The 24,375-nt window shown below is 38.0% G+C and overlaps 1 protein-coding gene across 1 annotated transcript in view; it reads left to right on the top strand.

The window, feature by feature from the left end:
- Nucleotides 1-831: 831 nt before the first annotated feature.
- The window catches only part of kcnq1.2 (potassium voltage-gated channel, KQT-like subfamily, member 1.2), a 289,776-nt gene continuing 266,232 nt past the window's right edge, over nucleotides 832-24,375 (top strand). The window contains 3 exon segments of the mRNA XM_042335066.1: nucleotides 832-854; nucleotides 1,667-2,244; nucleotides 16,511-16,601. Of these exon segments, the coding sequence (XP_042191000.1) occupies nucleotides 1,883-2,244; nucleotides 16,511-16,601 (453 nt within the window). The 5' untranslated portion in view covers nucleotides 832-854; nucleotides 1,667-1,882.

The raw sequence follows: 24,375 nt of genomic DNA, 5'->3' as shown, positions 1-24,375 counted from the left end.
AATAATAATCCTTGCATTTGACATAGCACCTAATCACGTCTTTTGAGACGTCTCAAAAGCGCTTCGCAGAATATACCGTAAAGTTAATTGACTGTATATTTTACGGGCGAAAGGCGGCAGCCAATCGGCGCACGGCAGTGTCCCCCAAACAGCGGTGGATCGAGAATTGTGTCGCGTTCAATTTTTTTTAAAAAAAAATGATGTTGTCATTCGGTTTACAAAATACGGTCACCCCACCCTCAGGAGAACTCACTCCTCCCCACCTTCCAAACCTCCCCCACCCCCCACCCTCATCCACCCCCCACTCCCAGCCACCCCCTTCCCACACAGGATGGGTGGGGGGACTGAGCTGAGAAGAGGAGTGGGCGGAGTGGGCACACATTGTGAGGAGATCAGACCCAGACCCAGGTGCGAGGCTCAGGTCTGCGCCTGCTCTGCTGCTTGTCTGTCTGTCTGTCTGTCTGTCTGTCTGTCTGTCTGTCTGTCTGTCTGTCTGTCTGTCTGTCTGTCTGTCTGTCTGTCTGTCTGTCTGTCTGTCTGTCTGTCTGTCTGTCTGTCTGTCTGTCTGTCTGTGTGTGTGTGTCTATGTGTGTGTGTGTGTGTGTCTGTCTGTCTATCTGTGTGTGTGTGTCTGTCTGTCTGTCTATCTGTGTGTGTGTATCTGTCTGTGTGTCTGTCTGTCTATCTGTGTGTGTGTGTGTGTCTGTGTGTGTGTGTATCTGTCTGTGTGTGTGTGTGTCTGTGTGTGTGTGTGTCACCCCCCCGACAGGTGGATGCGCAGCGCAGTCACTGCGCGCTGGCGAGTGGAGCGCACCTCACTCCTCACTCCACAGCCGCTCCGGGTGACCAGGCAGGTGAGACAGACAGAGCGGGGGGTGGGGGGGGTCGGTCGGGTCAGTTTCTTGGGTTGACTTCGTCCCCCCCCCCCCCCAACCCGCACCCCAACCCCCACCCCAACCTCCCCCACTCTCCCACTTTGGGGGATACTTCAGTGCATTGCATCTGCGGGTGTTGCTGGAAGTGCGCAAAGTGACTTTGCAGTGGAGTTGTCTGGCGAATCCTCAGTTGTTTGTGGCAAACGCTACAAAACCCTTGACAGTAAGAACGGTTCCTTTGCCTTATTTAATTCGGCTTATGCTTCTTTTTTTTTTTAGTTTTTTCTTCTTTTTTTAAAAAAAACTTTTTTTAAATTGTAAACATTTTTTTTTTTTGAATTTTCACATTTTTTTTGCTTTTTTTTTTTTGCTTTCCAGCCCAAGTGGCCTCGCCATCTGCCTCTTGGCATTTTCTTGCAAAACTGTCCCCCCCCAAAAAAAATTAATTCCCCTGTCGCTATTTAAATAATGCGCCTGGTATTTAACGCATCCCTCCCTGGCGATGCTCTAGAGTTTTATTTTAAATGCCCTAATCTTATCTGTTCTTCACTTGTCGTCTGAGTAACTGCAGAGCAACAACTTTATTCCCATAGCAGCTAGATTCCATCGCCCCCCCACTCCCCCCCCTACTGACCTCTCCATTGCACTCATTGCAGATTTGCAAGTGTGTGTTCTTTGTATTTTTTAAAAAAAGTTATTTATTTATAATCTCTTAACTAATTTATTTGCATTCAGCGAGATTTGTTCTTTTTCTCAGGTTCGCTCTCTTTTTCTTCTCCTTGTTCTTCCAGGGGATACGAGCTGCTTGTGTGTGTGTGTGCGACTTCGAAAGGACTGGGATCAAAACCTCCTTACCATCAATGCCAAGTCCCACACAACGCCTGCCTGCCTGCCTGCTGCTGCCTTCCCCTGTGGGGTAAATCCATTCAGATGAGAGATCCGCCGGGGATCGAGCCTCACTAGATGTCCCAATGCCTTACGGTAACGGTGAGTCGGGTGGACACCCCATGTACAATCTCAGCAGGCAAATGGACAGCTCCAACTCCTCACTCCACAGCATCAGTGGCCACCGAAGCTCCTCAATGTTTTTGGAAGTGAACGAAGACACGGGTGATGCTCGCTACTCTCCAGTTTCACTCCAGCAAGAGGTTAATAATGGATCAGGAGTACCAACCAGTCCTGAGGCGGACAAAACTCACTCCACCTTCCAGGTCAACAATCCCCCCATGGCAGGCTCGGAGACTAATAGAAACAATGGGTCGGTTTGTTTTTACCGACCTTACCTGACTAAGACTAGCCTGCAGGGAGACGTATACAACTTCTTGGAAAGGCCCAGCGGATGGAAGTGCTTCACGTATCATTTCACCGTGTAAGTACTGTGCGGTACTGTATTGAGAAGTTTCTGGCGGTGAACGCCAACACATTGTGTTTGGTATTAAGTAGGGTCTAGATTACTGACACTGTGAGGGACTCCTCAACACGACTGTCTAGCCAACACTGTAACCATGTGCTCTGAGACTCAACATTGACAGTAAAAAGGTGTTTGAACAATAAGTTTGTGTTGAAGATTGATGCGTTAAAACTAAAATCTGGATTTTCCAATTGCTCAATTGGAGCAGAATTGGTTCATCATTGGTGGCTGGTCCATAGATGTCCTGGCAGATGGCCTTACAGCAATTCAACCATTGACAAAGGGTAAAATGCTACTGTGGTGATGCCATTTGCACAAATTCATAAGTTTTGTCTTTCTTACAGAACTCTTACCGTTCCTGTAGTTTTCTCTGTTTAGTGGTAGAGGATTGTCAGAGACAGAATGAATGAGTTCTCAAAGTGTTTGTATTTGAAAGTAGGAACAAATATTACATCTCGAAACTGAATTCCTTTCACACTCTTAATTTGCAGCTCACAAAATATCTTTCAATTTCCATGTTGGGACTTGGAACCGCCTTGTCTAAACTGACAGTCCAATGCAATGCTGTGGGTGTGTTGCATTGACGGAGGTGATTTTTGTCTGATGAGATGTTAAACTGAAGTTGGGTCTGCCTGTTCAGGTGGACATAAAAGATCCCATTGCTCTATTTGAAAACAGAAGGGAATTTTTCTGATGATCTTAGCAACAATTCCCCAAATAAAATTGTTCACTCACTCTATCTCTGTTTGTGGGATATTTCTGTGTGCAAACTGACTGCTGCATTTCACCCCACAAAATACACACTGAATTCACTTTACAGTATATCCCATGAAGCGCTTTGAGACGTCTCAACAACATGATAAGGTGCTATCTGAAATGCAAGGATTACTATCATTATATCCTTGCATAGCATTTCTAAAATGATTTTAAGGATTTTACTATTAATGAATTATGTAAAATAGAAATTACAATTAATGGCTGTATAATTTTCACATAAATGATAATGACTCTTTTGTGGATGATACTGTCTAGCTTTATAAATAATGCTATCTGTGCTCAACACTCATGTATAATAATAACTCTCCACATATAATAATAATAATATTCCTTGCATTTGATATAGCACTTTTCACGTCTTCTAGATGTCTCAAAGCGCTTCACGGAATATATTGTAAAGTGAATTGACTGTATACTTGTGAGCGAAACATGGCAGCCAATTGCATACAGCAGTATCCTACAAACAATTGAGTGACCAAATTATTATTATTTTAATTTTTTTTAAGGCATTATTATCCCCGGAAAAGCAATCTGCCAATCGACTACCAAACGGGTTCCTACTTACTGCTAGGTAAACAGAAACGTGCGTTTACCTAGCAGTAAGTAGGTTAAAAATTAAAATTGGACAATAAAAGGAATTGCATTATATAGCTAATTTGCTGAACGTTTAAGGACACTTTATTCCACTTGTGTTTTCACTGCTTCTGCTTCGATAATTCATAGCAATTAAATTAATAATAATCCTTGTATTTGATATAGCAACCTTTCACATCGGGTGAGTGTCCCAAAGCACTTCACAGGATTTACTCTGAAGTGGAGTGACTGTGTATTTGTAGGCAAACATGGCAGCCCAGATGCGCAAAGCAGTCAAACAGCCAAAATAAAATGGCAACAGTAGTTTGGATTTTATTTCCATATCTTTGCACTTGGAACAGATGAGCTACAATTCCCGCAAGGGAAATTGTTATGCCATGAGATCTTAAAATTTACAGTTTATCAGCTCCCGCTAAGTACGTTCCCTACATCAGTTTGAGCATACAAGAGTTACTTGGTCACATGCGTGCTATGGACAGATTGAAAGCTCAATGAGCATGAAATGGATACAAGAATCAATATTAGTTTTGGCACAATGTATTACAGAATGAAAGTATATATTGTGTAAAAGATTCAGTCTTTTGGTTGAATGCTAATAGAATGCACAAGAAATACTTCTTCTTCACAATCCTTGATTCTTGAATAACTTGCCTAGAGGTCTTCCATCTCTAACAAATAAATACACAAATGTAGGAAAGTGATGAAAGAATATTTATCTTTTTAAGAATCTGCCCAACTCAATCTATTTCAATGGGTTTTAATACATTGGTTCTATCACATGAGAATTTCTCTTTTGAAAACGTGTTTGCCCAAAAGGTACACGGTTACTCCACTTTACGATATATCCTGTTGAATGCTTTGTGATATCCTCCTGACTTGAAATGGTCAATATCAAATGTAAGGATTATTATTTTTATTATTAATAGTATGACCTCCTAGATTTTGTATTTTGAACGCTACCTTATCAAGACTAAATAGCTTCTGAACATTAGCTTAGTTAGCACATAAGCCTTCATTCAGTGCTAATTATCTTTCAAAAACTAAATGTAATGTTTACAGTGAAATACTAGATGCTGTTTGTGGGAGCCCTCTTCAGAAGTTGGAAAGCTATTAACTTTGGGCAATGAGTAATCATGATCTCAGAGTTAATTCTCTATTCATTTTGATTAATCTTTCTTGAATAAATTTAAACTTGTGCACTTGAACTACATACGTATCTTGTGCTTTACTGGAGCTTCATTCTTAAAAAATGTTCCTGTTGATATGATAGATGTAATCACAATAAGAATTTTATCCAGATTGAGGTCACCTCCATTTAAACGTTTAGAAGCATTTGATATAAAAAGCAATTTAATTTTACGGTTGGCTAAATCTTTGAAAAGTCCAGCAAATGGAGTGTGCCTGGTCTGATGGTCCAGCTGAATGCTCCAGAAATTGCACTGGGCTTGCAAAGTATATCCTGTGTAAAACATTTAACCTCTTGGGTGAATGCTAATAAAATCCACAAGAAATACTTCTTCCTAACAATCACTGATTTTTGAATAACTTGTGGCCTCATTGCAGCTTACTTTTAACAGATACTATGTGTGTGAACTACAAAATGAATTATTTTTGTTTTACTTTCTGTTCATTGTTTTTCAATTGGATATAAATAAAACACTCAGAGTGAATTTATAATATATATATATTATATATCTTAGATACTACACCTATTTTGGTAACGCAATTAATTTGTTTTGGATTGGAGCTTTATGCTCATTTAGGTAAAGGCTATTAGTGTTAATTTTAACCTTCATTTTAGATTGTTGGGTGGAAATCTTGAATGAATTAATGACAAATATAATGAATAATCAAGATGAAACTCTTCAATTAATTAATGATGAATATAATGAATTATGAGGATGAAAATAAAATATTAAAACTGGGAAAATAATTACTTATGGATTTTGATAAGATTTGCTACAAAACTGGGTAACTGTTCTCTAATACCCAGGACAGGACTCAGTCACGTATATTTCATAATTTTAATCTTTGAAACTAAAGACTGCAAACAGATGAAGCTTTATGCTAAATCTTTTTCAGAAAAGGAGACCAAATTCTAAGTAAACTGTTGTGTATTTTTGTAAATTGTAAGCGGGTCTAGGGAAATTCATCCAAGAATGTATCTAATCCACAGATACATATGAAAAATGAATAATTCTTCTATTCGAGATAAATCTGTCATCTGGTACAAATGTTTACCCTCTGTGGGATGTCCTCCTGACGTGAAAGGCACTATACAAATGTAATTTGTTGTTGTTGTTGTTGTTGCTGTTAGTGTCATTTGAGTTGTATGTTCCCAACACACCCCAGAATCCATTTAGCAAAAGTAAATCAAGAATGATACCCCAAAGGAGCAGGAATATTTCCAATTGTAAAGAAAAACGTTTTTTTTAATTCATGATTGAGCCACAGAATGCACATATTCTTTCAATGAATCCTATGTGAACTTGTGTTCTGCCATTGCCATGGAACAAATTTTCCACCATTGTGCTGTTTGGTTAAAAATAAATTGCCTATACTGGAAATGCACAGGTCAATCGGTATCTGGAAAGGAAATGCTTCATATAAATTCCTACTTGAAGAATTATATCTCAGATGTTGATTGACTTCTTTCATATTTCTGTTTTGTCTTGATTGTTTCACTTAGAAAGATACAGCAAATAATGCAGTGTTCCCTCAGTTTTGCTCTCGATTGTCAGCCTGGATTACGGTTTGCTTGAACCCACAGGGAAACATATATTTAATGTCATGTATATTTAATTTAATTTTCAGCACCTTGGGACATCCTCCTGACATGAAAGGTGCTATACAAATGTAATTTTGTTGTTGTAATTTGGAGTATTCGCTTAGTTTGCTTCCTAGTTGTTTCCATTTATAGAATGTTAACTTGTGCCACCAATAAACTGACTAGTCACAAAGAACATGAATTGATATTTCCAAAGTGCAACAGAATGACCAAATATATTGTTCATCTCCAGTTTATAAACTTTGCTAACTTGTTATTTCAGGAGATATTATGTGGTTATATATTTACAAATTTTACAAATCCCTGTGAAATGCAGTGGCTGCATTTTGTAGACGAATGTTGCAGCCAATTTGCTCACAGCAAAATCCCACAAACAGTCATGAAATTAAAAAAACTATTTTATCTGGGAGACTGCTGGTCAGTACCCTGGGAAACTCACCTTCTACTCTTTTGAATAGTGCCATTTAACGACTTCCTAATTAGGCAGAATAAATATGTCAAATATAAGGTTGGATTTTTATTTGTTATAATGGAGCATTTAAAGCCTATTGTCCATCAAAATTGCTCCAACATATGTATCACATGAAACAAATAATTGAATTGATGCTGTAGTATCACAGCATCACGGCTGTTTTCAGACACTGTTGTGCACAATTGGGCTGCGACGTTCATCTACAAATACACAATTCCTCTTCACAGTAAATCCTATGAAGCGCTTTGAGACTATTCCTGATGTGAAAAGCGCAATACCAAATGTGAAGATTATTATTATAGTATTTATTATTTTGATTATGTGGTGGTGCACACCGCTACATTGGAGGCATAGGACCATTCCAAAGATGAAACTTTGGAACATACAAGTAAGTTCCTCTTCAGATATTTGTTAATAATAATAATAATCTTTGCATTTGATATACAACAACAACTTGCACTTATATAGAGCCCTCCACACAGTATAGCATCTCATAGTGTTTAACAGTGGCGGAGCCTGACTCCGAGCTGCGGGGAGGTGGCCGTAAGGACGGTCAAAGAGAAAAATTTTCAGGCGGGACTTGAAAGAGGGGAGAGAGGAGGCAAGGCGGAGGGATTGAAGGAGAGTTTTCCAGAGTTTTGGGGCATAGTGGCTGAAAGCGTGACCCCCGATGGTGGGGCGGAGGGTGCGAGGGATGAACAGGAGGCCAGTGCCAGTCGAGCAGAGGCACTAGGTGGTGGATTGGGGAGTGAGGAGGTAGGGAGGTGCTAGGGAGTGGGGACCTTGAAGTTGATCTGGTCGGTGATGGGGAGCCAGTGGAGCCTGGCCAGAACTGGTGAGATGCAAGAATAACTTGGTGTGAATTGAGGAGAGCACACTAACCACTACCCGATGGGAGTCCAGAATAGGATGCCAGAAGACTTTGGATCCAGGCAATATTTAAAACTTCAGTCCACATTTACATCCTTTGCTCAACTAGCACAAACCTGCTACACGATCCCCAGGCCCTTCCATGCCACAATCAGTGGCTGAGCCATCAGACACTATACCTCTGGAACTCCCTGCCTCTAGCCCTATGCCTTGCTATCTCTCTATCTGTCTTTAAGTTACACCTTAAAACTTACCCCTACCATTCAGCCAATGGCCAACTCCCTCTTCTCCCTTGTTCGGCATCCAACCCTGAAAATGCTCCAAAATATTATCGATCCTATCAGGATACTACATAAGTTCAAGTTATGGCTGTTGTTATTTTGATGGTATTGTAAACGTCTTTCTAGCCATTATTAAATAATTTATAGGAAAGGAATCTTGCTTCTTCCTGTAGTACATGAGACCTTTTTTTAAGGAACCTGAGCCTTGTCGCTTACAATTTACTCATGGGAGGGAAAAGGAAATGATCATCATATTCACTAGCACTGCTGATTGACATTTTCTGGTCCTTGATTAAAAACGTAATAGAATTGGATTGTGCACCACGTGTGTAGAATATATGAAGGTGCTATGATGCAAAAATTCCCAGAAAATAAAGCAATCCTTGATTCTATTTTATAATAGCTTTTTGTACTTTTTGTACAAGATCACCTCAGCCTCCTTCAAGGTCTGTCTCAAGACCTTCCTCTTTGTTTGTGCCTCCGGTCATCTTGCCCCTCCCCCCATTCCCCTTGGCCCCATCCCTTCCAAATCCAACCCCCAGGTCAGGTCCGCGAATGTCCAGCGCCTTGGACAAATGTGTAAGTCACTGTATAAATTAACTTTATTGCTGTTGTCGTACTTGTTACATTTTGATTTGTATTGCAAAATTATTTGTTATTTCTTTTAATTTGAGTATTTCTGATAATTATTTGATAAGTAAACAATGTTGAATTTTTGCCCTTCAAGTTCCTGGCTAACTCACACAGTCCAGGTTGATGCTCCACCTGTGTGCCCTGCACTCCATCTGTGCGCAATTGGCTGCTGTGTTTCATCCAGAAACATACATTCGATATTTTACAATACATTCTGTGAAGCGCTTTGAGACGGCTCAACGATGTGATAAGGTGCTATATCAAATGCAAGGATTATTATTACTGTTATGGTTAGAGGTGCTGTCCTTCAAATGAAACATTAAATCAAGATCCAGTCCAGGTGGACATTAAAGATCCCATGGCACAACTCAAAACTGAAGGAGTTTCTTGAACACCAATTCCCCAGATAAAATTGGTCATTTATTTTATGGTTGTTTGTGGGACAATGCTGTGCACAATTTGGCTGCTACGTTCACTTACAAAATACACGGTCAGTGCACTTTACAATACATTCAATCCTCCAGTCCTTGAGATGTCCTCATGATATCTCCAAGCTGTGCTTTATCAAACGCAAGGATTAATGATTTATTTGCTGCGATAATGATAAACTATTTGCTTGGTATTAGGTAAGAAGTGCCTAATTCAAGAAAATGAGCAACTTGATAACACATTTTACCTTACTCAGGCCTCAGATCAGTGGAAAAATCATTAGTGCTCACCAGATGGTCTATTCCCAAGGGTGGAAATGACAACTTCAGCACAGATGACGCTATAATACAAAGTATACAGTGGAGTTAAAGGATATTTTGTTTGATTCACCAAATATCAGGGAATGGAATTTCTTTACCTATTTTGGAAGCTGAAGGCTGAAATTCCTCTTGCTGTTTAGCCTTTGACAGTGTATATTTATAATGCAATTTTCTCCATTATAGGTATGTATCATTAGAGATGCTACTCATGTGGATTGGAATTTCATCCCAAAAGCATTATCCTCTATAAGCATGATTGAATAGTGCTTCCTCTTCTTTCCCCCTGATAATATGTTTTGGCTGGTTTTAGATAACTGATTGTGATTGGAGTGGTGATTATTTTCCTTTTTCCACAAAAGTCATCCTTAAGGTCGCTGAGTTAGATTGCCAGCCTGTCAAATTAAGTAGCACATTTGTGTCAACTTGTGCAGTGCCTCTATGCCTACAAATAATTAAATATGTATCAGATGTACAGAGAGCAATAACACAGTCTTAGGATGACAATGCAAATGTTTGCATACATATGTTTTCAAATCTAAATGTTGGTTTTGTATGAAATCTGCAGAAATAATGAATGTTTGCTATTTACCATAGCATATGAAAGGAGTCTGCTTTCTCCAACCAAATTAATTTTGGAAGAAACCAATTTTGGCAGTAATGACCTTTTAACATGCACAGCAGTCTCATGACTGGTGACTCGTTTCAAATTGTCAATTTATTTACAGCTACATAAATGCATTTTTATTAACTGGCTACAAATTCCTCCTTGCCATAAAACATAAAGGAATACTATGCTACTGCCAATCAAAAATAAGTTAGTTGTTCTCTGAGGCACACATTCATTAGATACTCTGTGGGCAAATCAAGCTTGAAATATTGCTTCTTCCTGGAGTATATTTTCATTAGGTTGATATCATTGTGAAAGACTTGTAGATGTACTATATAAAAATTTACACAGTCCATCTACAGAGAGAAAGATAATCCAATAATATCATACTTATTTTTTGTTACCTGATATTTTCCAAAAATCCTTATTATATATTACGGTATATTATATCCTACATAAAGTATCTGATCTTTTTGTAGTTTCAGCCCGAGGTATTCATTGTGAGGTTTTAATGATGGTAGAGGTTATACAAGAATGATAATTGCTTTTGAAAATTGTCACAATCTGAAGGATGTAATTCGCTTTTGATGTAATGCATTGCTGAATAAATAAACCTTTACGCATGCTGCCAAGTGAAAATAACCAGTCTCCAATAAGGTTAATTCTGTTCACCTAATGTTTTGATTAATATGTTTTACTTTCATTTAACAGTTGTTACAAATCTCTATTTTATGTTTTTGGAGCTTTATATTTTCTGTATCTCATTGGAAAATCCTTTTTGATACCTTATTGCATTGAATGCATTCTGTCAACAAGCATCTTTTGCTGGAATAACAATATTTTATGAACAATTTCATCTGGTCTGAGGAAATGGCATTATATCATAATACAGCAACTTTTATCCTCTCAGAGGCGAATTTTCCTATTTGCTTGTGATTCAACTTATTGGACTAAACCACTTAATGGAACCCAGTAATGGGAAATCCTTGTAATTTTAATTCATATGCAGCCGAAAAGAACAATTGAACTACAACTCCTATGTAAAGTGTGTGTACATAAAACAAGAATTAATACATGGGAGTAATTATAAGATTACAGAGCGGTAATGTTAACAATTTCCAATAGCACATTTATCCCTTCTCTATGTTTGATCAGTTATCAATTCAGTATTCTCAAGTCTGTTTTTGCTGCCATTACCCCTGTGAATTTCCTCAGTCTTCTTTAGCTACAACTGTGCTTTGTACCACATGCTTGGGTAACTGATCTTTAGTTAAATAGAAAATATGACCAGTGTTTATCTGCACACAGCAAACAAGATCTTTCAGTAGATTAATCCTTGTGGCTAATTTGCCACTTCTTCACAGGAGATGCACATTATTCTCAAGATATGCATTGCACATTACCATTGTATCTTATATTAATGTCTTTGCAGATTATGAATGCTCTCACAGGCCTAACTTTAGCTTGTAGGCTGACTGTTGCTGTCTTCTCATATCTTGTTAAATTTACCAGCTATGTTCAAGGCCCGTGCAATTCATGTTCTATATCTTGTGAGTGACAATTCGACTGCAGTGACAAATCAGCCTTAGTACTTTAATGTACTTTAGTTGTTCCAAATCAATGTTCCAATTTTATCTTGACAAGGTGCTGGAGAAAGGAAACAAATGTGCGTTTAGGAATCTTGGCAGTAATTTTCACACTAAAAAGCAAAACGTCATCAGAGAGTCTTGGCATTCTTCCCTTTGATTCAGCCATAAGCGAACAATGAAATCGCATGTTTGTCAGCACCCTGGAGTTGATATTCATTCCACTTGCGTAGTCTACTGTTGCTTGGATCATGTTTTCTAAGAATAAATCCAATGGCTACTTTCTTTCCGACATTTTATGCCGCAGTTCATTTTTGCAGTTTATTTCCTTGTCAAGGATAACCCGACAACACAATATCTTGAAATTTGAATTAAACCAACCAAAAAGTAGATGTGCCTTCAACAGAGAGAGTAACATCTCAACTCGACAATCGAGGAATGAATTATCATTACATTATGGATTGCAAATGCATAACTACAAAAACCTAAATGCCTATTAAATATATTAACCGTGTTGAATTTTGCCACAAGCAATGAAGGTGTAAAATCACACAGGAGAACTTGCTGAAGTCATGGCATTTGAATAATATTGAAGGGAATATAATTTTGTAGTTTGGGAAGGTATATATTGAAACACAATGTACCCAGTATTCAATGCTGGTTGCTTGGGCCTAAATAATGGAAATACTGTACAAGACTTTTCTTTAGAGTCAAAAATTCTCTCAATCCTGCCTACCTTTTCCATACTCCTTGATGCCTTTCCTTCACAAGTACTACATCTATCTCTTTTAAGACTTTTCTTTCTTTAATCAAAACATGTTTATGTAGAACATTGCAAAATGTAAAATCATGCCATACATTTGAAAAGAAATGTATCCAGAGAGCAGTGCTTTGAAAATGCGGTTACTCAGGTGCTTAATATTTAAAATTCTAAATTATAGCTCTAATCTAATACAGCTACACTCTTTTAATGCTTGTAAACTTTAATGTGCACCTTATTTGTTTTTAAGAAAAACAAAAGTGACAACACAGGAGTATGTGATGCAGACCATATAATAATAATAATATTAATAACAATAATCCTTGCATTTGATATAGCACCTTATCATGTCGTTGCGACGTCTCAAAGTGCTTCATAGAATATACTGTCACGTGAAATGACTGTATTTTGTGACCATAACATATGGTATGTCCAGAGCAGATGTGGGTAATGTGATGTTGACAATTCAATATTTTTCACTGGAGGCAGATGCCTCTACCTTTGAAAGGATATTACTGTTTTTTCTTGCATTAGTATAAAACCTGCGAGCTTAACCTTTAACACATTGCTTCACTGAGTGAAGTGCGGCAGCCAATTGCGCACAGCAGTGTCCCACAAACAGTCGTGGTTTGAAGTGACCAAGTTATTATTTTTTTATTTTCTTGAGGGATTATTATCAGGCGTGTGGAGTAAGGAAACTTGCCCAAGGTTTCACCCTGCTGGGAATTGAACCCAGGTCTCTCGCTTACAAAGCGAGTACTGTAACCACAGAGCTACGGAACTCCACATATGTTCACCAAGTACAATGTAATCAAAATATAAATTTCATTATTCACAATGTGCATTACAAATAAATCGATCAATTTAATTCAGTGTCTCTGAAAAAGAAAACTATCTCGAATGATGAGCATTGTATGTTGACAATTAATATCTGCACCATGACTGCTTCATACCAGTATTTTCAGTCTAATGTTTGGACAGTTTCTATCATTATATCAAATGCAAGGATTATTATTATTATATCTGAGGAGAAGAATGAGGAAGGTTTGTAGAATCTTGAAATCTCTGTGTTTAGTTCATAAACATTAAAAGGATTTGGAGCTGATGGGATAGATTGAATGAATCTTTTGGTAAATTGGGAAGCTAGGCTAGATGGCCAAATTGTACAATTCTGCCTCAAACTGTTGCTCTGCTCGCATTTCAAATCTGGTCAACAAGTGAGTCACGTACGTGAGATGAATTAAAGTACCAGAAAATGTGTTTATAAATATGAAAAAAGAAAGAAGGAGGACTCTTCTCTGTCAGGCATCTGAAACCAGGCGTTAAGTCAACTAGAGGTGATGTGCTGATCTTCAATCTGAACCAAGTTATACACAGGGTGGTTAGAATTCTCTGTCACCACCTGCAGTTGAAGCAGAGTCCATCACTTGTTTCAAAGGGAATTAAATAGATGCTTGAAAATTAAAAGATATGGGGCACAAGCAGGTGTGTGAGATTGGATGAGGTGGTTCATGTGGAGAAAAACAACAGTCATATGGCTTGTTTCTAGGCTGTAAAATTCTATGATTCTGTCAACAGATTACCATCAAAAACAGGTTCTCTAGTATTTGTGTTTGTCTTTTCTAAAGGTTCAGTAACTGCTGATCAGGGCTCAAACTTTTCAAAGAATTCAGAGTTTACCTTTTGAATTTACAATTACAATCCATTTTTCAAGAGATAAGATTTATTGTAAGATGACATTTGTTTTGTGATTTGATAAATGTATTGGAAATTGGTCTTGGAACATGCCCTGGCATTTGCTCTCACTAATGACAGCTAAAGAAAGAATGCATTCTGCCTCAGCCAGCATGATATTCACACTTTCTACTGTTTTCTGTGAAGAATAATAAACAGAAGCTCCCTCTGCTGCTGTTGCTTCACTTTACATGCAGTATGTTTTATTAATCAATTTGACACAAACATTGTGATGTAAAACGTCCATTATTTTGTACAGTGCTTATGATGCACAGATTTAGTCCTGTAGCTCAGTGGTTAGAGCACTCACCTTGCAAGCAAGAGACCTGGGTTCGATTCCCAGCAGGGTGAAACACTGGGCAAGTTTTCTTACTCCACGCACCTCTGCTTACCTAGCAGTAAGTAAGAACCCGGTTGTTAGTCGATTGGCAGATTGCTTATCCAGGGTAATAATTCCTTTAAAAAAATAATAAATTGGTCACTCAATCCACGACTGTTTGTGGGACATTGCTGTGCGCAATTGGCTGCCGCATTTCGCCCACAAAATATACAGACAATTCACTTTACATTATATTCTGTGAAGCATTTTGAGACATCTCGAAGACGTGAAAAGGTGCTATATCAAATGCAAGGGTTATTATTGTTACTACAGACTATAGAGTATCTAGGTTGATTAAATTGTTCCCAGTCTTTAAGCCTTTTGCAGAATTGAATGTATGTCCAGAGGTATTCATCTGTTTGTGTCATTTTATGAAGCCACTTGCTTACTACAAATTCTTGCATATTAAATAACATACCATAATAATATAAATCCTGTGGGGATAGCACATTAAAAGGTAGACAAATTAATTACCTCCTCCTCATTATTAAGAATGCACTTCAGCACATTTGATCTCATCTTCCAAAATACCCACCGTACCATCCTACTATCATAGCATCGAGCTTCAATGAGTCCAGTGTCCCAGTCTCAACCACATTTTCTGGTGACTCGTTCCAATCATTACCCTCTGGGTAAACAAATACTTCCTGGTGGCTGTCCTGAAATTGCTCATTATAACCTTGAACCTGTGCCCTGCTGCCTTCAATGAGTTAACAATGAGCTATAAAGAATAATAAATAATAATAAAAAATAAATGCCTTTCCAGGCTGTAAATTTCTGCGAAGCTCTGAGATAAAAGGAAAAAAAAATCTTATTCTACAATAATATTATGATCAGTATACTCAAAGTTGGTGCCCATTTTATTTATATAATAGCTTGTCAGCAAAAAATAAATCTATTGTTAAATTGTTCAAAACAAATGCACTGCACTTAACAAACTTTTTTTTCCCTTAGGTTTGTGCAGTAAATGAACCTCAGATCAGGTCAAGAGTCAATGCTTATTATAGCACAAGCTGTATTTTGATATACAGCTACAGACTTAATCCGTTAGCCTCTCGTACTAATACTAGAGCAGTGTGATTGTGTGATACCGTATTTACTGTAAAGCGTACCCATAGAGGTGGGGAAATATAGCAATATACTTTTTCCTGAAATCACAGTGTACCGAATGCAATTGACATTAAAACCTGCTCTAAAATAGATCAAATGCTTGCGATGTAGAAGAATGCCAAAGTTCTGAAAGGGTATATTTAATCCACAGTAATGCATTACAAGATTTGGAAATGCACTATTGTGTGACTTAAATCTATTATCAAAATCTTCCTGAATAAACAGACCAAGATTGTACCACCAAGATATTGTGCTCAGATATGGGGAGGAAATTGTGTATTCATATCTGCTTTAAAACCTGCAATCATATATATTTTTAAAATTACCACTCTGTCCTATTCAAATAAATCTTAAAGAAAAAAAGACTCAAAAGCATCATTACCAGCAGTGTATGCATTGAGCATTTGTGTGGATTGAGGTGGACAGTAACTACAAAGCATTGGTATAACTATGACTTCTTACCAACGAATGGGAAATGTGTCACTGGGCAACACCTCCAACAGATTAAAAGCAAGGATAACTTGTGACTATTATAAATACACTACCAAGTTACTTATGTGACTACAGTGCATACAGTTCCTAAGTCTTGGCTCTCACCAACCTAGCCTCATATTTTCCAGAAGTAGGGGATTTCTCTGGGGAGAGAGTGCACAGTTCATTTCCAAGCACAGGGAAATTTCCTTGCATAGGTGGCGTGCATTATGGTGGTGGGTTTCCGCATGTATCAGACACCTGGTTGACCAAAACCCCACTCAGTATACACAGCACACATTTTATGATCACATGTTCTGTACCCCCCCACGGTCGCAGTCTTCTGTTTTCTGAGTTAGAGGAATTTACATTGATACAATGTATACTCATTTTACTTTTTTATTTAATTGCAGGTTCCTGATGGTGTTGATTTGTTTGATCTTCAGTGTACTATCTACGATAGAGTACTATGCTGATTTTGCCACCGGAACACTCTTTTGGATGGTAAGTGGAGTACTGGTAGACTGTGGAGGGAAAATATACTCGTGACAGCATTATTGATCAGCACAGGTCAAGCAGGATCATGATCCGCTTAGAATCGTGAATCTATGCTGAGTTGCTATCAAAGTAAATCCTTTACATATGAAGAGTTTTTTTTAATCTATTCAAATACGTTTTAGAATAAAACATGAAATGTTGTATGCAGTAATGTACTTAAGTGTGTAACAAATGCTCTGTGAAATGCTGTGAACAATATTACATGAATATTAAATACTACATAACATCATTAGCCACAGTCAAAAATATCTGGAATTGTGGACCCTTTGAACATTTTATTTCAGAAAAATGTTTAAACAAATGCCCAGTAGAGGGAGATGTTGCTTTAATCATGTAACATGGCAAATGAAAGAATAAGAGTCAACTAATTTAGTAGATAAAATATGTATTTGATGTATTCTGATTGACTGACCAGCAGACACTAACTCCAGACAAGATTTCACACCGCTGTTAAAGCATTACCACACGCTGTAAAGTGTTCTGAGACATTACCTGCCTGAAGGGCATTAAATAAATGCAAGTTGTTGTTGCTTTACATTCCAACGACCCTACTTAAAATTGTGAGTAATACTATAACCAATGTGTAATTTTTCATTGTTTTGTAAGGAACAATAATTAAAATGTTCCTTCCTTGATTCTTTTCACCCACGGGACAGAATAAGGTTTAAATTGAATATTCCACTTTGTTTTTTGTTGGGGGTGAGGTGGGTAGATAGGATTTAACTTTGCTGTAACATTAAGACGTATTCACTCAGCTGTATATGTGCAGCTACTTTTGGCAATTACAAATTATCAACTAAGTGTTAGTGAGTGAAAACATGACTGTGAATTACTTTTAACTACTGAACTGCAAAACTATTAGTAAAATCCCTGACAAATTAGCAGTTGGAACTGTCTGCGTCTTATCAGGTGAATGTAACTGATTGCATTTGTTTTTTTTGCTTTGAAACATCCTCTTGACGTGAAAGCTCTTATCTAAATGTAAATTGGATTGCCCTGTATTTTATTCACATGATAAAGCACTTCATAATTCCCAGTGTAATGTTACTTAAACAGAAAAAATAATCTGTCTATGTTTAGATATCACATCTTAATTGTTTCAAATTAAAGGTCAGCTTTTGAAATATTGGAACAGTATGCCCCTACCAGTATGGTATTAACAAAATGCATTTATTGAAAGATTCTGTTTGATATGTTCAGCTCTCAGCCATTAAAATAAGTGAATTAATGAGCAGGTAGTGGGTGGCTTTCAATTATCCCTCTGCCAGTCTTACCTCCCACATCACATTCTTGAACTTTAAATGACCCACATGCTTTCAAAGCTTTGAATTTATTGTTCTGTTTGCACATCTGCAAAAAATTGTATTAGGAGTTCATCATTCTGCTTTATTTCATAATATCAAAATTCAATGCATTTTTACTGCATCCATTTGAAAATGCTTTTGTAGCCTGCTGAAAGATGACAATTTCATCACCTTAATTAATTAATTATATAATATCACGCAGATCTATACTGGATCTAAAGAAATGGAAAACAGAAGCTCAGTAAATCAAATTTTATGAGACTTAATTTAATTGGTACATCGATAAAATTATTCAACCAAACTCCCCACAACTAGCATAACTTTCTGACTTCTGAGGTTTTAGGTATCATTGTCGTAAGGTTCCTTGCATAATAAATCCAAATGAGATAACTTTTTGTGGAATGTTTATTTTGACTGCAGCCTAGTTTTACAGTTCGAGATTAAAGTAAACAAAACCTTCATATCCTGAGTCAATAGACTTAGCGTGTATGAATATAAATGCAAAATCCATAAAACCCAAAGGTATACAACAGTGGTTTCCATGGCTTCCGACTTGCATACTTGCAGAAATGCTCCCAATATTACACTGCTTAGTATCATATCACCCCATCAAACTGAGTGATTTCCTGAAATCCTTAATCTCCTGCCCACTCCATCTGCTCTGCCAACTCAAACATGCTTCATGTACCCCACCCCATCTGCTCCATCTTCGTCATGGAGGCTTTCACCAACTTTGTCCTCTCTCTCTGCAACTCTCAAAAGCGCCTTTCATGTCTGAAGGATATCTCAAAGGATCCACTGTAAAGTGGTGACTGTATTTTGTAGGCAAATGCAGCAGCCAATTTATGCTCAGATAATAAATAATCTTTGCATTTGAAGTAGCGCCTTTCATGTTGCAAGGACATCTAATGTGTTTCACAGGTTTTACTGTAAAGTGTAGTGACTGTGTATGTCATAGTTAAACTCAGCAACAAATTTACGCATCACAATGTACTACTAACAGCCATGAAGTAAATGACCAATTTTATTGCGAATTATTGTCTAGGACACCCCTCTCCCACCTCAATAATTAGCTTAAAATATACAGTCAATTCATTTTACACTATATTCTGTGAAGCACTTTGAAGCATCTTGAAGATGTGATAAGCTGCTATATCAAATGCAAGGATTATTATTATTATTAGCTAGTGTGCTCCACAACCATGATGGAAAAGAAGAACTCAGCTCAATAATATCCAGGTAGAAATTCAACCAAACTCCAGAGCTAGAATTTCCACCTTGTCTAATGTAGACAGGGAATTTACCAACAGTTGGAAAAATCTAGTTTATTACTGCAGTAATGTTTCTCATCACAAGGGGTCAGATGAAGATTGGAAAGGCACTCTGTGTGAAGTACTGCCAATTTGATTTGTTTTGCAACTTTCTTAAAGCCAAATTATTTAAAGTTTCTCTTGAAATATAAGTTACTCAGGAGATTACGTCAATATTAATGTAAACACACTGAACGGAGAGTGACTTAATTTAGTGTAATGTGTGTTACAGACTTGTTGCATATGAATATAGATTGTGGTTGGCATAATTTCTAAATTCAAATATTTCTATTGGAAAATGTGGAATTAGTTAAGGGTGGATTACTTTTTGCAATTTATTTTGTAATCCAGGGCCAGTTTCGACAGGCAATTGAAATTTTTGAAGGATCTGGGCTTCACATAATATTAAAATCCGAACCTGTTTTTTAAAAAAATATTATTTGAATGTTTTCTCCATCTACAAGGTAGCTTTCTCTAAAAACTTGTGTTCTGAGATATGCAAATAAGATAATATAATGACAGATATTTTCCACGGGCTGCAGAGTTCTGGATAGACTGCAGCTTGCGCAGGGAAGAGCTGGTGAGTCTGGCGAACAGCCGTTGGAATAGCCAAGCTTGGATGCAATGAAACCTGAATGACAGTATTGGCAACCTGAACGGGGAGAGAGGTAGTGGTGGAGGCTGGTAATGGAGGTTGAGGGAAAGCTGAGCAAGTGAGTGTCTGAATTGAGTCTTGAATTGAGAAATTTTGATGGAGCGAACTGCAGCAACTAATAAGGGTGAAATCAGGCTGTCAAATTGAATATCTGCTTCAAGCTGCACACGTGTGCAAACAGTGAGGCTTTCAAACTTCCGTGACAAGCTCTTAGGCTCGATTGTTCAGAGTTGGCATTCTCTGAGTGAATCTTCTTGAAACACATGATTCATTAGGGCCACACGACTTCCTTCTTACAGCAGAATACATAGTGATCAGTGAAGGAGAAAAGCCATGTATAGTTTTTCACCTCGCCACAACTGCAGCTGAAAAAATAGTTATTTTATGCGTGTTCTTTAATCACTTGCTAGGAATTACTTTCTTATTTTAGTAGTATGTTGTTACATAAAGTCACCGATACAAAGGATCTCTATACATTTTAGACCCTTTTTTATATGATTTGATAAATAAACCACTAATTAAAATGTAAAATTCCTAAAGTTAGCTTAACTATCAAAATAAAGCAGGCCAGAATGGGGGAGTGTACATCTCACGTAACATCTCACATATTACTTTTGAGCAACAGATTTTCTTAAAGCTAAAGTATCAACCACCAGAACCTGTCATATCAAGTCTGGATTCACTATTTGGAAGTGATGAGAAGTTATCGCAAAGCATTGGAGAACAACTTGCATCTTGATGTTTTTCTTTTGCCTTTTAATTATAACAGTAATTTATAGACCGCAGCAAATTTGTGGTCTTCTACTGAAAATGTGGTGTTTTTCCACCTTCCTGAATGACCTCCTAGATCTTCACTCCACCATTCTGGCCTGCATTATGCCCCCAGCCCGCTCTGCCCCAACATCAGCAAGCGAGCTTTCAAGCACTTCATCTCTGCCTTGTCACTCCCTTTTGGCTTTTAAAACTCATCTAAAATCCCATCTCTTTGCTTGTGCTTTGAGCCACCTTCCCTATCCCATCTCCTTCCTATCTCAGGCTCCTGTTCAATGTTTGTGAAATGCTTTGAGACTTTCAGCCTTAGTGAAAGGGACTATACCAGTACAAATTGTTGTTTAAAGCACAATCATCTCGAAGAGGAGTTTCAAATTGCAATGTGACTTTCCAGGTTATGTTTTCTTTACATATCAGTTATATTTACTTCACTGGTATTATTTCTCAAGCCCCACTTGAATCCAGTCAAATGGTTCCCATTTTTGGTTAATTTTGTGGTCACCAAAGTCAGGGATGTGTTAGGAAATGGAACAATTTCCCATTTTGGTGCCCAGCGTCACCAGCAATCACTATCGGATCAGGCACAGCACGGTTGAATGGAGAATAAAACACCTTCCATTCTGTTGAGCATCCTGTTTACCACAGCAATGTGACATTTTTTTCACTTCCACACTTGCCCTCCTGCGAGTGAGATTGTTAATTAATGCTAAATTAAATGCCGTTTTGAAATATGAGTCACTTCTACTCAGAACTGGATTGAAACTGATCAAATATCTTTTGATCTAAAACACTTACACAGGAGGCTTTCATCCCTTTAATTTGGGTGAGAACATGGCCTAAATTTGAGAGGTATTAAAGTCTATGTGTTTATCTACTGCACCACCTAGTCTCCTAAGCAATGTCTCATTGTAGAAAAATCTGAGTAGTTTAATTCATAGAATTTGGGGCACAAGCTTCTTGTAGAGACCGTGCCTAAAATTAATCAAAAACGGAAAGAAAAATGAAACAATTGGTGATAGAAATTTGACCTACATTTTCCTTTGGTGTTTCCAATCAGTAAACGTGTGTCAAATATGTTTGATTCTGGCTCAGGCCTCCTATTTGTCCCTTGTGCCCTCTGTTCCACCATCAGTGGTCATGCTTCAGCCACTACACTCCAGAAACTCTGGAACTCTCTCCCTCAATCCCTCCGCCTTGCCTCCTCCCTCTCCACCTTCAAATCCTGTCTGAAGACCTACCTTTTTGATCGTGCTTTTTGATGGTCCCATCTGACTAAACAATCTGCTGGTTGGTCAAAAAGAATGCAGTGGACATAGTAAACATTTTTTTCCTGCCTCGAATCCAAATTCTTTTAAGCTGTCTAACTATTAATAGATTTTGCTCTTTGAAACCGTCAACATTCTTTAAAAATGAATTATTCAAATTGCCTTTAAAAACAAATACAGAGAGTCTGCAGTGGAATTTGACATTTATTCCTGCTCCATACTTAAAAGAACAAGGTTGTGAATGAGACCAAAATTGTGAATAATTGGTTTTAAGTGTGAATTCCCCTGCTAATCAATCCTAAAGTGAGACTGTTCTAAGTCATTTGCAGATCTGGGTTAAACCATCAGAAAGTTAAATGTGTCATATGATCTGCTCCCGACCGTTGTTTGGAATAAATCACTCTGTGCATTTACTTTTTGTTCTCTGGCTGGAATGTTTGCAAACCAGGCTCAGACTTGGTTAACTCTTTAAGATCCCACTCAATTTGCAATCTGCTATATTGGTAAGGATACCTTGCACTATTTCTTTATTAAGCAAACTCACAAATGCATGAACTGAATCGTCATTTGATTTGAACACACAATATTAGAGAGCTCCCAACAGCTTTCAGGTTTCTGAAAATTTAACTCAGATCAACACAAAAATGGATTCAACTCACAACAATGAGAGCAATGATATGGGAACATCACCACCACCAAGTTCCTCTGTAAATCACACACCATCCTGACGTAGACAAACATTGTCCTCTTTCATCATCGCTTGGTCAAAATCCTAGCATTCACCACTGAAATGCTCCGTGTGCTTTAGGAAGCGTTCTGAGACATTCCCCCCAGTGATATAAATGCAAGTTGTTGTTGAACAACATTGTAGAAACACCATTGCCACACAGACTGCAGTGTGTTAAAGAGAAAACCCATCACCACAACTTTCTTAGGAAACCTCAGGGTGGGCAGTAAATGCTGGCCTTGCCAGTGTCACCTACGTAGCAAGACAGAGTTAAAAAGAAATGTCGGCATCTGCATCATTTAGATGTTGCCTGGTTTCCCAAGAAGATGGTGCTGGGCCTTCTTTGTAAAGTGCTGTGCTTTGAGATGTGACCCCACTTGAAGGGTGCCAGATAAATTCAAAGTTGTTGATTTATGCATTGTGGTGCTTCGGTTTGATTCTCTCTTGTGGTAAACTTCTGCCAGACCTTTCACAGAACCGTTTGCAGTTCACGAACGGCTGAAGCAATGTCTTTGTATCATCCCTTGAGAAAAATGCATCAAGAACCTGGTTGTGTGCCAGTTCAAATAAAATCTCGCAAGTGATAATATTATTTCAAAATGTGTATTTGAAAATGATGGTTAACAAAATGATGCGGGATAAATATGATGCATACAAAAATAAACTGCTTGTGAGCTGGAACTTCATCCACAAAAAAAATACACACAGTCAAATACTTTACGAATCTTGTGAACAGCTTGGAGACATCTCAACAATTTGATAAGTATTATTATACCTTTGTAACTGGTTAATATTAATGGCTGGTGAGGTACTTTGGCCATAATCTATCTCTGGAATTTCTCAGTTTGGTTTGGAAACTCTTAAGCATTGCAGTGGGTTTCCACATGTGTCGAAAAAATAGTTAATCAGTGTTATTTGTTGTGGGGAACCATCAAGCCCATTGTGCATCTCTCTACGTGTGTTTTCCTACACCTCCCCTCCCCACTGACCAACCCTCCTGATCCCAACCACCAGCTGGTATGAGGATCCCTGACTGTCCAGCGCTTTGGGATGACTTCCTGACGTGAAAGGCGCAATACAAATATAATTTGTTGTTTTTTTCTAGACCATCTCTAAAACAAAATCAAACATTCAGTACAATCCTGCCTTCTTTTCATTTAAAAAACACATTTCACCATTTCGGAGATAAGTTCACCTCTATCCTCATTTTAGCAAGAATACCTTGTTTTCTTCCATGCTGTGCTATTACAGCATGCTACCTGACTTGATCTGACAAATGTCTCTCTCATACCCCCTCCCTTGCTTTTATTTCATTCAGCTTCATTTGATGTCAGCTGACACACTCGGTAGCATTGTTGCTTGAGTCCCCACCTTGAGACTTCAACTCACATAGTCTGGGCTGACGATTGAATGCAGTGCTGGGGGTGTGTTGCATTGTCAGGGTGCCGTCCTTCAGATGAGACGATAAACTGAGGTTCGGTTTGCCTGATCAGATAAATGTTAAAGATCCTGTGGAAAGACTCGAAAAGAGAAGGGAATTTCTCGTGGTATCATGCCCCCCCCCCCCCCAAATAAAATTGGGCCTTCGTTTCATGGCTGTTTGCGGGGCAATGCTGTGTGCAAATGAGCAGCCGCGTTGGTCTACAAAATACACAGTCACTACACTTCTTACTAAACCCTTGAAGCAC

This window comes from Callorhinchus milii, unplaced genomic scaffold (genome assembly GCF_018977255.1).
Source record: "Callorhinchus milii isolate IMCB2004 unplaced genomic scaffold, IMCB_Cmil_1.0 Scaffold5, whole genome shotgun sequence".
Lineage (NCBI taxonomy): Eukaryota > Metazoa > Chordata > Chondrichthyes > Chimaeriformes > Callorhinchidae > Callorhinchus > Callorhinchus milii.
This window is presented reverse-complemented; position numbering and strand designations above follow the sequence as displayed.